Source organism: Salvelinus fontinalis, chromosome 30 (genome assembly GCF_029448725.1).
Source record: "Salvelinus fontinalis isolate EN_2023a chromosome 30, ASM2944872v1, whole genome shotgun sequence".
In the NCBI taxonomy this organism is placed as follows: domain Eukaryota; kingdom Metazoa; phylum Chordata; class Actinopteri; order Salmoniformes; family Salmonidae; genus Salvelinus; species Salvelinus fontinalis.
This window is the reverse complement of record NC_074694.1, coordinates 8,920,563-8,933,216: the sequence shown is the minus strand read 5'-3', so window position 1 is coordinate 8,933,216 and position 12,654 is coordinate 8,920,563. Positions and strand designations below refer to the sequence as shown.

The 12,654-nt window shown below is 45.2% G+C and overlaps 1 protein-coding gene across 1 annotated transcript; it reads right to left on the bottom strand.

Annotated features, from left to right (window-relative positions):
• Positions 1-8,105: 8,105 nt before the first annotated feature.
• LOC129828592 (epoxide hydrolase 1-like) lies at positions 8,106-11,026 on the bottom strand (the record flags this gene model as incomplete). Its single annotated transcript, XM_055889643.1, has 3 exons — positions 8,106-8,330; positions 9,208-9,310; positions 10,987-11,026. Coding segments are annotated over 3 exons (273 nt in total), but the record flags the coding sequence as incomplete, so codon positions are not given.
• Between the last annotated feature and the right edge of the window lie 1,628 nt (positions 11,027-12,654).

Here is a 12,654-nt window from a genome sequence, read left to right as displayed (position 1 = left end):
CACAGCAATGGATTTCTTAAAAAACTAATTCTCTGTTTTTATATAAGTGACGCTAAACTAAATAGGACTAGGCTTTATTGGCTATTATTGGCTTTAGGGAAGATTGGTTATTTATACATTCTAGCATTAAGCCTACTGTTAGACCAGAGTTACAAATTACCAGTGTCTTTGACATTAGACAGTGGTTACATGGGGCTAGGCTAAATTCGTGATTTGACTTCTGTGCTTGTTATATGTCAATGGCCTCAAGTTATTGGTGACACAAACCTGAGAAATGAAATTAGAATGAATAATTGTATTTTCTTATCATCACTGCGGACATATGTCAATAGTTTAGTGAAATAGTGCTTTCAATACAACTGAGAACTCGGGAACAAAACGAAGTCAAAACATGTCAGTGATCTTCAAGTCGGAACTTCTGAGCTCTAGAAAGATGCGTGAGGTCCTGACTTCGAATTCCGAGTTGGATCACCGTTCAAAACTCGTTTGTCCCGAGTTCCCAGTTATCTTGAAAGCACTGAAGTCGGAGATTTACGAGTTCACAGTTGATTTGAACGCGACAAACGTCCAGACTTCAATCACTGACGCACAGACAGGAGCGCACTTTGGAACTGCAGGACTCTTGAGTAACCATGCAGACTATTGAAGTTCTGAAGTGAGTAGTTCTTTATGTGGATAAATAGGGCGTATTTAATCAAACCATTGCATAAGAGTATATTCATCGCCTATAGATGTGATTAAGACTAAAGAGGTCAAGGGAACGCAGACAGTCGGGAGAGAAGGACCGCGGTTTGGCGGCGCACGTTCAACAAACAAAGTGGATATTCGTCAAATCATGATCACAGTTGTCTGGAACAGCTGGTGCTCTCCTGCAGCTTTTAGTTTTCTTGCACCATATTTGTGGAACTGTGTTTTATGTTTATGTTTTGGTGCCCGGGGGTGGGGGCAAAGTATCCGGCCGGCCGGGCACTTCATCCCTATAATAGTCCTACTCTTAGCAGTGTTGTCTATGAGTTGCTGTTTGACCCCAGGCCTCTCTCTCATTCTCTCCCCCCAGAATGAGGAGGTGATGGGTTGGAGGCCCGGTCAGTCCGCACAGGAGGCCTGGACTGGAGGTGGTGCCAGCGTACCTTCCAAGACCTTGAGGAGGTTCTCTAACAACTGGAGGTGCTCTTCTCCCTGGGTCCCCGCGTGTTCCGCCTCCTCCGTGAATCCTTCCTCCCCAAGGAGCTGTACGAGGTCAACATGGAGGTGACACTAGCCGACGGTGACCAGAGCCTCCATCTCCTCCTGCCTTATGTAGCTCTTCCGCTCGCTCTTCATGGCCGACCTGTTGTCTGACGCTAAACCTGTCCGGCACAGGGCCATGATTCTGGCCCATAGGGACTGTGGCGTTGGGTGGTTCCGGCCCAAACTGGATTTTAAGGTCCCCACGCGGGTGAAGAGACAAGTTACTGCTCTGTCTTGTGTCTCTGGGTCTGGGCCCTCTCTGGGAGGAGGGCAGACTGACTGGCAGGATTATATCTGGTTTCAGGACCCACATGGCAATCAAAGGCAAGTGACAATGAAAGGATTCCCAACGACAGCCATAGTATGAGATGACAGGAGGCCATGATCACAAAACGTTTCTCAGAGTAGGAGTGCTGATCTAGGAGAAAGCTGGGATGATGAACTGAAAGTCATTGACAGCCACCATACTGATCAAATCGTGCCAATTTGCTTGTAAATATCCTTTGCTATTTATTTTTAAATGTGATCTGTTTTATGACTGCTGCCATATGAATTGCCTCTGAGGACATTAAAGTTGTCTGAATCACTTATCGGAGGCATTTTGCTTATCGTTCATTAGGATAAGTAGCCTATACTAGAGAGATGTGAAGTTTGAATTCAGTTTCCTAATATGGGGGTTTGTTAATGACTACAACCATCAAACTAGTAGTTTAAAAATGATCATTTTAAACTGTGGTGTACATTCATCTTATCAATGTATTATTCATTTTATCCAGGATTTTTGTCCATATGGCCCAGCGCTGATCTAGGATCAGGTTCCCCTGTCTATATAAACCTGCTGATCTAAAAGGCCAAACTGGAGTGCTGATCTGAAGTCAGTTTGACCTTTTACGTCACAAAGACTAACATTATATGGACAGAGGGTACCTGATCCTAGATCAGCACTGACGATTTGTGACTACAGACAGAGGTGTTGACCGAGCGGATTGACATGTATACACCATACCCCTCTCTCTCTGTCAGGGACGACTCTCTCTGTAACCCTGAGCCCAGCCCAGGGACGACTCTCTCTCTGTAACCCCGAGCCCAGTCCAGGGACGACTCTCTCTCTCTGTAACCCTGAGCCCAGTCCAGGGACGACTCTCTCTCTGTAACCCCGAGCCCAGTCCAGTGACGACTCTCTCTCTGTAACCCTGAGCCCAGTCCAGGGACGACTCTCTCTCTGTAACCCTGAGCCCAGTCCAGGGACGACTCTCTCTCTGTAACCCCGAGTCCAGTCCAGGGACGACTCTCTCTCTGTAACCCTGAGCCCAGTCCAGGGACGACTCTCTCTCTGTAACCCCGAGCCCAGTCCAGGGACGACTCTCTCTCTGTAACCCAGAGTCCAGTCCAGGGACAACTCTCTCTCTGTAACCCTGAGCCCAGTCCAGGGACGACTCTCTCTCTGTAACCCTGAGCCCAGTCCAGGGACGACTCTCTCTCTGTAACCCTGAGCCCAGTCCAGGGACGACTCTCTCTCTGTAACCCCGAGCCCAGTCCAGGGACAACTCTCTCTCTGTAACCCTGAGCCCAGTCCAGGGACGACTCTCTCTCTGTAACCCCGAGCCCAGTCCAGGGACGACTCTCTCTCTGTAACCCTGAGCCCAGTCCAGGGACGACTCTCTCTCTGTAACCCTGAGTCCAGTCCAGGGACGACTCTCTCTCTGTAACCCTGAGCCCGGTTCAGGGACGACTCTCTCTCTGTAACCCTGAGCCCAGTCCAGGGACGACTCTCTCTCTGTAACCCTGAGCCCAGTCCAGGGACGACTCTCTCTCTGTAACCCCGAGTCCAGTCCAGGGACGACTCTCTCTCTGTAACCCTGAGCCCAGTCCAGGGACGACTCTCTCTCTGTAACCCCGAGCCCAGTCCAGGGACGACTCTCTCTCTGTAACCCAGAGTCCAGTCCAGGGACAACTCTCTCTCTGTAACCCTGAGCCCAGTCCAGGGACGACTCTCTCTCTGTAACCCTGAGCCCAGTCCAGGGACGACTCTCTCTCTGTAACCCTGAGCCCAGTCCAGGGACGACTCTCTCTCTGTAACCCCGAGCCCAGTCCAGGGACAACTCTCTCTCTGTAACCCTGAGCCCAGTCCAGGGACGACTCTCTCTCTGTAACCCCGAGCCCAGTCCAGGGACGACTCTCTCTCTGTAACCCTGAGCCCAGTCCAGGGACGACTCTCTCTCTGTAACCCTGAGTCCAGTCCAGGGACGACTCTCTCTCTGTAACCCTGAGCCCGGTTCAGGGACGACTCTCTCTCTGTAACCCTGAGCCCAGTCCAGGGACGACTCTCTCTCTGTAACCCTGAGCCCAGTCCAGGGACGACTCTCTCTCTGTAACCCTGAGCCCAGTCCAGGGACGACTCTCTCTCTGTCACCCTGAGCCCAGTCCAGGGACGACTCTCTCTCTGTAACCCTGAGTCCAGTCCAGGGACGACTCTCTCTCTGTAACCCTGAGCCCAGTCCAGGGACGACTCTCTCTCTGTAACCCTGAGTCCAGTCCAGGGACGACTCTCTCTCTGTAACCCTGAGCCCAGTCCAGGGACGACTCTCTCTCTGTAACCCTGAGCCCAGTCCAGGGACGACTCTCTCTCTGTAACCCTGAGCCCAGTCCAGGGACGACTCTCTCTCTGTAACCCTGAGCCCAGTCCAGGTACTATGTTTCTATAGAGGTTCATATGAATGACTGGCATCACTTGTACAGAATGATTGTAATGAATATGTTGTCTGGTGTAGCTTGGGTATGTGCTGTACTGAAAGCAGTGTTGGTGTTGTGACTGTATATAGCCTACTAAGTTACTTTGTGCACTGTATACCTACTTGTCATCTGGTTGTACCTGTATAATGTCTTGGTTTTCAATTGTTTAAAATGTTTTTCTGAAACAATTTTTTTGAAATATACAGTACTGTATGTAAATCTAAGCTGGATCACTAAATTATAAGGTTCATTTGAATTATACACATTTTGCAGCATACATAGTTCTAAGTCTTGTGAATTATTGACTTGTGGATGTTAATTTGTTTATTTGGATCCTCATAAACTGACACCTTAGTGACTGCTAGTCTTCCTGGGGTCCACAGAAAATTCATCATGGTTTCCTGGGACATAGATTAAGCTTAATCTAGACCTAGACTAAATCTAGACCTAGACTAAAAACCATGCTCAATGGAACACAATTAAGTATATTTAGTTAGGAACTCCTCTCACCTGGTTGTCTAGGTCTTAATTGAAAGGAAAACCCACAGACACTTTGCCCTCTGTAGAATGAGTTTGGGACCAGTACAGCAGTAGTATAGGATACTATAGCAGTACAGCAGTAGTATAGTATGCTATAGCAGTACAGCAGTAGTTTGCTATAGCAGTACAGCAGTAGTATGCTATAGCAGTACAGCAGTAGTATAGTATACTATAGCAGTACAGCAGTAGTATAGTATGCTATAGCAGTACAGCAGTAGTATGCTATAGCAGTACAGCAGTAGTATGCTATAGCAGTACAGCAGTAGTGTAGTATGCTATAGCAGTACAGCAGTAGTATAGTATACTATAGCAGTACAGCAGTAGTATGCTATAGCAGTACAGCAGTAGTATAGCAGTACAGCAGTAGTGTAGTATGCTATAGCAGTACAGCAGTAGTATAGTATACTATAGCAGTACAGCAGTAGTATGCTATAGCAGTACAGCAGTAGTATACTATAGCAGTACAGCAGTAGTATAGCAGTACAGCAGTAGTATACTATAGCAGTACTATACTATAGCAGTACAGCAGTAGTATAGCATAGCAGTACAGCAGTAGTATACTATAGCAGTACAGCAGTAGTATACTATAGCAGTACAGCAGTAGTATAGCATAGCAGTACAGCAGTAGTATACTATAGCAGTACAGCAGTAGTATACTATAGCAGTACAGCAGTAGTATACTATAGCAGTACAGCAGTAGTATGCTATAGCAGTACAGCAGTAGTATACTATAGCAGTACAGCAGTAGTATACTATAGCAGTACAGCAGTAGTATACTATAGCAGTACAGCAGTAGTATACTATAGCAGTACAGCAGTAGTATAGTATACTATAGCAGTACAGCAGTAGTATAGTATACTATAGCAGTACAGCAGTAGTATAGTATACTATAGCAGTACAGCAGTAGTATAGGATAGCAGTACAGCAGTAGTATAGTATACTATAGCAGTACAGCAGTAGTATAGGATAGCAGTACAGCAGTAGTATAGTATAGCAGTACAGCAATAGTATAATATGCTATAGCAGTACAGCAGTAGTATAGTATACTATAGCAGTACAGCAGTAGTATAGTATACTATAGCAGTAGTGCATTATTGCAACAAGAGAAGAACAGACATCTGTGATTGAGGCTGCTTTCACACAGTTGTTGTGGAATCTGGAAGACATTTGTAATCTGTATTTAAGTGCTTTTCATTTTTTGATTACAGTATTGGTCCATTATGTTGACTGTATAGGCTTAATATTACACCAACACAATCACTGAGCATGATCATATTGCAGTGTTAACATCACTGATTGACAAAGTATTTACCTGATAATCAGACAGTGCTTCTGCCTTTTTATCTTAGATTAACATTGAAATGTTTTTAGTACAGAGCTACAATTCCAAGCTGAAGTGTTATCACGTTCTGCAGTCCTGCTGGTTTTTCTTCCAGGCACTTGGCAGGAGTGGAGAGTCAACCTCTTGTATCCATCAACTCTACAACTTCTCCACCTTCTTCACAAACTGAAGCAGGTCGTCAGCCAGGAGCTGTGTCTCCTCGAAGGCAGCGAAGTGGCCTCCTCGGGGCATGTAAGAGTAGGAGTAGATGTTCCTGAACCTGTCTCTGGCCCACGACTGGGGCACGTGCATTAGCTCGTTGGGAAACGTGGCCAGGCCTGTAGGCACATACACCCCCGTACTGAGGACACGAGAGACAGGTTAACAAACACAGCCACACATTTACATTTTTAGTCATAGCAGACACTCATTTCAGCAGAGTTTCTGCCAATCGGTACATTCAACTAAAGTAGGTAGAAAACAATCACCTGGAACATCTCATTATTGGGAGCCTGTTATCATAACACAAAGCAAGCATGATCATGGGTTCAAGTCCCGCAAGGATCACATAAAACTACAAAATGTACTATACGTCCCTTGGCATGTATTATTAAATAGCGTCTATTATTGGTTTTTAGGAACAGCCCGTGTCATATTAAACTGGACAGGCCCTGTAGGAACATCCCGTGTCATATTAAATGGACAGGCCCTGTAGGAACAGCCCGTGTCATATTAAATGGACAGGCCCTGTAGGAACAGCCCGTGTCATATTAAATGGACAGGCCCTGTAGGAACAGCCCGTGTCATATTAAACTGGACAGGCCCTGTAGGAACAGCCCGTGTCATATTAAATGGACAGGCCCTGTAGGAACAGCCCGTGTCATATTAAACTGGACAGGCCCTGTAGGAACAGCCCGTGTCATATTAAACTGGACAGGCCCTGTAGGAACAGCCCGTGTCATATTAAATGGACAGGCCCTGTAGGAACAGCCCGTGTCATATTAAATGGACAGACCCTGTAGGAACAGCCCGTGTCATATTAAACTGGACAGGCCCTGTAGGAACAGCCCGTGTCATATTAAATGGACAGGCCCTGTAGGAACAGCCCGTGTCATATTAAACTGGACAGGCCCTGTAGGAACAGCCCGTGTCATATTAAATGGACAGACCCTGTAGGAACAGCCCGTGTCATATTAAACTGGACAGGCCCTGTAGGAACAGCCCGTGTCATATTAAATGGACAGGCCCTGTAGGAACAGCCCGTGTCATATTAAATGGACAGGCCCTGTAGGAACAGCCCGTGTCATATTAAATGGACAGGCCCTGTAGGAACAGCCCGTGTCATATTAAATGGACAGGCCCTGTAGGAACAGCCCGTGTCATATTAAACTGGACAGGCCCTGTAGGAACAGCCCGTGTCATATTAAATGGACAGGCCCTGTAGGAACAGCCCGTGTCATATTAAACTGGACAGGCCCTGTAGGAACAGCCGGTGTCATATTAAATGGACAGGCCCTGTAGGAACAGCCCGTGTCATATTAAACTGGACAGGCCCTGTAGGAACAGCCCGTGTCATATTAAACTGGACAGGCCCTGTAGGAACAGCCCGTGTCATATTAAACTGGACAGGCCCTGTAGGAACAGCCCGTGTCATATTAAATGGACAGGCCCTGTAGGAACAGCCCGTGTCATATTAAACTGGACAGGCCCTGTAGGAACAGCCCGTGTCATATTAAACTGGACAGGCCCTGTAGGAACAGCCCGTGTCATATTAAACTGGACAGGCCCTGTAGGAACAGCCCGTGTCATATTAAATGGACAGACCCTGTAGGAACAGCCCGTGTCATATTAAACTGGACAGGCCCTGTAGGAACAGCCCGTGTCATATTAAATGGACAGGCCCTGTAGGAACAGCCCGTGTCATATTAAACTGGACAGGCCCTGTAGGAACAGCCCGTGTCATATTAAATGGACAGGCCCTGTAGGAACAGCCCGTGTCATATTAAATGGACAGGCCCTGTAGGAACAGCCCGTGTCATATTAAACTGGACAGGCCCTGTAGGAACAGCCCGTGTCATATTAAATGGACAGGCCCTGTAGGAACAGCCCGTGTCATATTAAATGGACAGGCCCTGTAGGAACAGCCCGTGTCATATTAAACTGGACAGGCCCTGTAGGAACATCCCGTGTCATATTAAATGGACAGGCCCTGTAGGAACAGCCTGTGTCATATTAAATGGACAGGCCCTGTAGTAACAGCCCGTGTCATATTAAACTGGACAGGCCCTGTAGGAACAGCCCGTGTCATATTAAATGGACAGGCCCTGTAGGAACAGCCCGTGTCATACTGGACCATATGACACCACACATACAAACTCACTTGTTATCCAGTCTGTTCTCAATGTTGGTCTTTAAGCTCTCCTTGTAGAACCTCATGGAGGACACGATGGAGCCGGTGGTCCAGTAGATCATGATATTGGTCAGCAGGTCGTCCAGGGTGAACTTCCTAAAAGACAGGAACCAGGCTTTCTCAATGAACCAATCAACAGCCCTGGGTTTTATTCATTCTCCAATACGAAACACTTTTTCAGTTGCAAAATGTTTTGCTACGGTGTGCACTGATGAATACAACAAAGGTAGTCCCCCTGTTTCAGTTTGTTTCTCCCGTTTGGTGTCAAGTGAATAGGACTGTGAATGGGTGCTACCAAGGCAACATGTTCATGCAAATAGAATAGGATCATTGTTCTGCTGGGACAAATAAAGTTGTATTGAATGTTTCCCCTAGTTTTGGCAGATCTGACCATCATTTGGTTAAGAGTAATTGATGGGACAGCAATATATTCACCCCCTAAAAAATATATGTTCACTACCGTTGGGATCACTTAGAAATGTCCTTGTTTTGAAAGAAAAGCTATTTTTTTGTCCATGAAAATATCAAATTGATCAGAAATACGTTGTTAATGTTGTAAATGACTATTGTAGCTGGAAACGGCAGGTTTTTTATGGAATGTCTACATAGGCCCATTATCAACAACCATCAGTCCTGTGTTCCAATGGCAAGTTGTGTTATCCTTTTAAACTGATAAACTTGGATTATCTAACACAACGTGCCATTGGAACACAGGAGTGATGGTTGTTGATAATGGGCCTCTGTACGCCTATGTAGATATTCCATAAAAAACCTGCCATTTCCAGCTAGTCATTTACCACATTAGCAATGTCTACAATGTATTTCTGATCAATTTGATGTTATTTTAATTGACAAAAAATTAGCCTTTCTCTAAAAAACAAAGACATTTCTAAGTGACCCCAAACCTTTGAACGGTAGTGTATATTTGTCAATTCACAACCCAAAGTAAACAGGGGTGGACTGTAGCTTGTACCTCTCCAGCCCCCCATCTTCCCTGTTGTTGAAGTCAGTCCAGGTGGAAAACTTCTCCAGTATGTAAGCAGCCAGGCCTACTGGAGAGTCATTCAGTCCACAACCTGCAGGGGGAGACATTTCACAATATGATTAGTACGACTACTACAGCTAAGCCATCAGAGGTCTGTGTGTCCTTGCATTTATTTATTTTACCAGGGAGTCATACTGAAACCATGGTCTCTTTTACAGCCCTTAAATACATAAAATACACAGAAAATATAAATACAGAAAGAAAAACAAGATCATAAAAAACAAAGACATTCATCTGTATTAAGGTCATCAATCAGTTTTCTGAATTTCCCGAGAGCAGTGGTGGGGCCACATCGCGATTTAGAAATTTAACAGAGGGCTGCATTTTCTGGGGGACTAATTGTTTGTTCAAATCATTTTGCGGGGGCCTCCCTAGTGGCGCAGCGGTCTAAGGCACTGCATCGCAGTGCTAGTGTAACCAATGTGAAATGGCTAGCTAGTTAGCGGTGGTGCGCGCTAATAGCGTTTCAATCGGTGACGTCACTCGCTCTGAGGCCTTGAAGTAGTTGTTCCCCTTGCTCTGCAAGTGCCGCAACTTTTGTGGAGCGATGGGTAACGATGCTTCGAGGGTGACTTGTCTGTGTGCAGAGGGTCCCTGGTTCGAGGCGAGGGACGGAAGCTATACTGTTACACTAGAGGTGTTACTACAGACCCGGGTTCGATCCCGGAGCTGGCAGCAACCAGGAGACGTATGAGGCTGCGCACAATTGGCCCAGCGTCATCCAGGTTAGGATAGGGTTTGGCTGGCTGGAATGTCCTTATCCTGTCGCACTCTAGCAACTCCTGTGGCGGGTCGGACGCATGCACGCTGACAAGGTCGCCAGGTGCACAGTGTTTCCTCTGACACGTTGGTGTGGCTGGCTTCCGGGTTAAGTGGGCATTGTGTCAAGACGCAGTGCTGCATGGTTGGGTCGTGTTTTGGAGGACGGCACAGTTCTCGACCTTCACCTCTCCCGAGTACGTACGGGAGTTGCAGCGATGGGACAAGACTGTAACTACCAATTGGATACCATGAAATTGTAGAGAAAAAAGTGGTACATTTTTTTTGTTTTTATGTCTAGTGGGCCTGATTGAAGTGCTGATAGGACCACCTCAAACTCAGAGCAGATCACTTTCAAATAACATGTCTTCTCAAACTTTTTAGGATATTGGCTGTGGTCAGGGTGTGTTAGCTTAATAATCTTATTTTGCAATACAACTAATGACTTATATGCGTCAAATAGTTGATCACCTGACGTATCATACATGTCATATGACCTGGTTGACGTACTTGACGTATTCGCGGTACATTTAACTAGCTACAAATACCAGCACGTGAACATCATGCATAAGGGAATAGGAACACAGTTAGAAGAGACCCACCAAAATCACAGACACTGGCGTGTATCTAGTTTTCATCATCTTACCTGCTTACTACGACATCTTTGGATTTCATCTGACCTGAAGATATATCATTTGCATTGGAACTGTTTGGTGTGTTTATATATTTGATTGTTGTTGTCTGTATTTTTTGGGGGATCGTCGCCCAGAGGTTTCTGTAGCCGGTGGTTCTTCTGAGAAGTCGTTTTGTCCAGCTCGGGTCGTTACACATTGAATCCGGTACAGAATGTAACGTTACGTTGATCCCTTTTTCTTGCGAAGTTTTTAGGCATATTTTTGAACGGAGGTTGTGATAATTTGTGAATGTATTAGATGTTTCTAAACTCACTGCAAGCACTTCCCCGTTTATTTGTTCCGCCATCGCTGTTTTGAAAATCCCTCTGTGCGTTGCATCATGGGAAACGTCTGTGGGAAGACTGGAGCCCAGATCAATTGGAGCCACCTAGCGGTGAGTCTGTTCAGACCGGGACAAACACGGTGGCAGCAGCGCACTGTAACATTCAACTTGATATCAGTCTGTTCTGAGAAGTAAACTAACGGAAGAGGCCTGTCAAACGAGTAAATTACCCGCAGCCTTGAAACTTAATCACTATGTTACCATTTTAAATGTAACTGATTGTAGCTACTTATGTGGCTGACACGGTGTATGGTTTTTGTTTGTTGTATTTGATCAGTTCGCTGTCAGGTGCAGTTCTCAGGTGATTTGGACCAACGTGCGCCGTGCCACGGCGTCGGTGTGTGTGGCTGTCCGTGTTCGACCGTTGAACAAAAGGTCTGTAATACTGAGGGATTCTGTCATTTTATTATGTATACTCTCCTTTTAATCGGAATGGACAATCCATAACAATGTTTTTCATGTTGCCGTATCAGATTGATATAACTTGATTTATGATGACATGACTCAGCATATGAATGAATCAGTGGGGTCTGTGCCTTCTAAGATGATGGAGGACGATTCATTTCTTAATGGTCATTTTTTTTATTACAGCATATTGGATGGCCGTCATTAATTTTCCATTCACCCAACTCAATCGATAGGTTCAGGCTACTACATGATACTCGAATTTCCCCATGAAAGTTTACGACATCGAGAGAGAGATTTTCGAGAGATTTTATTTAAATCAGTGACATTTTCTTGAGTGTTTGGTCAGGGGCTGGAAAGTAATTACAAATCATTTGTAGATTGCAAATTGACCACAAGAAGCAGAAACAGATAAAACAATTATTTCAAACCTTGTTTACATTTGTATATGATCAAATGTCTCTTATGTGTGGGTATACTAACATATTTCTTAAATTAAAATCACTTGGTGCTAATTTCATGGTGTTTTTAGTCTAATGTCCAATAGAAAAACACCTGCTGGCTGCCAGTTGGGGAACTCTATACTATAGTGTACAGTAACTAAGCGGTTTAGTAGTTACTGCCCCGGAGGTGACAAAGTAAGAACATCAAAAACGTAATTAATTGATTTGGAAGAGTTCCAGTGTTGGATAGCCAGCTAGCTAACATAGCACCCCTCTCTGTTTTGAGCTGGTTGTTTGAGTAGGCTAACTAGCGATAGCTTATGCTTTCAGTACTAGAGTCATTCTCTGATCCTTTGTTTGGGTTGACAAAATGTCAGTTAATGCTGCAAGAGCTCTGATAGGTTGGAGGATGTCCTCTGGATGTTGTCATAATTACTGTGTAAGTCTATGGAAGGGGGTGAAAACCATGAGCCTCTTAGGTTTTGTATTTTTAGTTGATGTAAGCAGAGGAGGACGAAAACTAGATATGGTGCTACCCTACAGAGTTCTGTTGAGGGCTACTGTAGACCTTCATTTCCTATTAGTGTTTTAGTCAATTATTTGGTCACAAATATATTTAGTATAGTTTTATCTGAAAATGATACCTTTTTTAAATGTTTCACTTAAAAAAAAAAATATTCACTGAGGATGATGGTCCTCCCTTTCCTCCTCTGAGGAGTCTCCACTGGAATGAAGGCTATATATATCATTA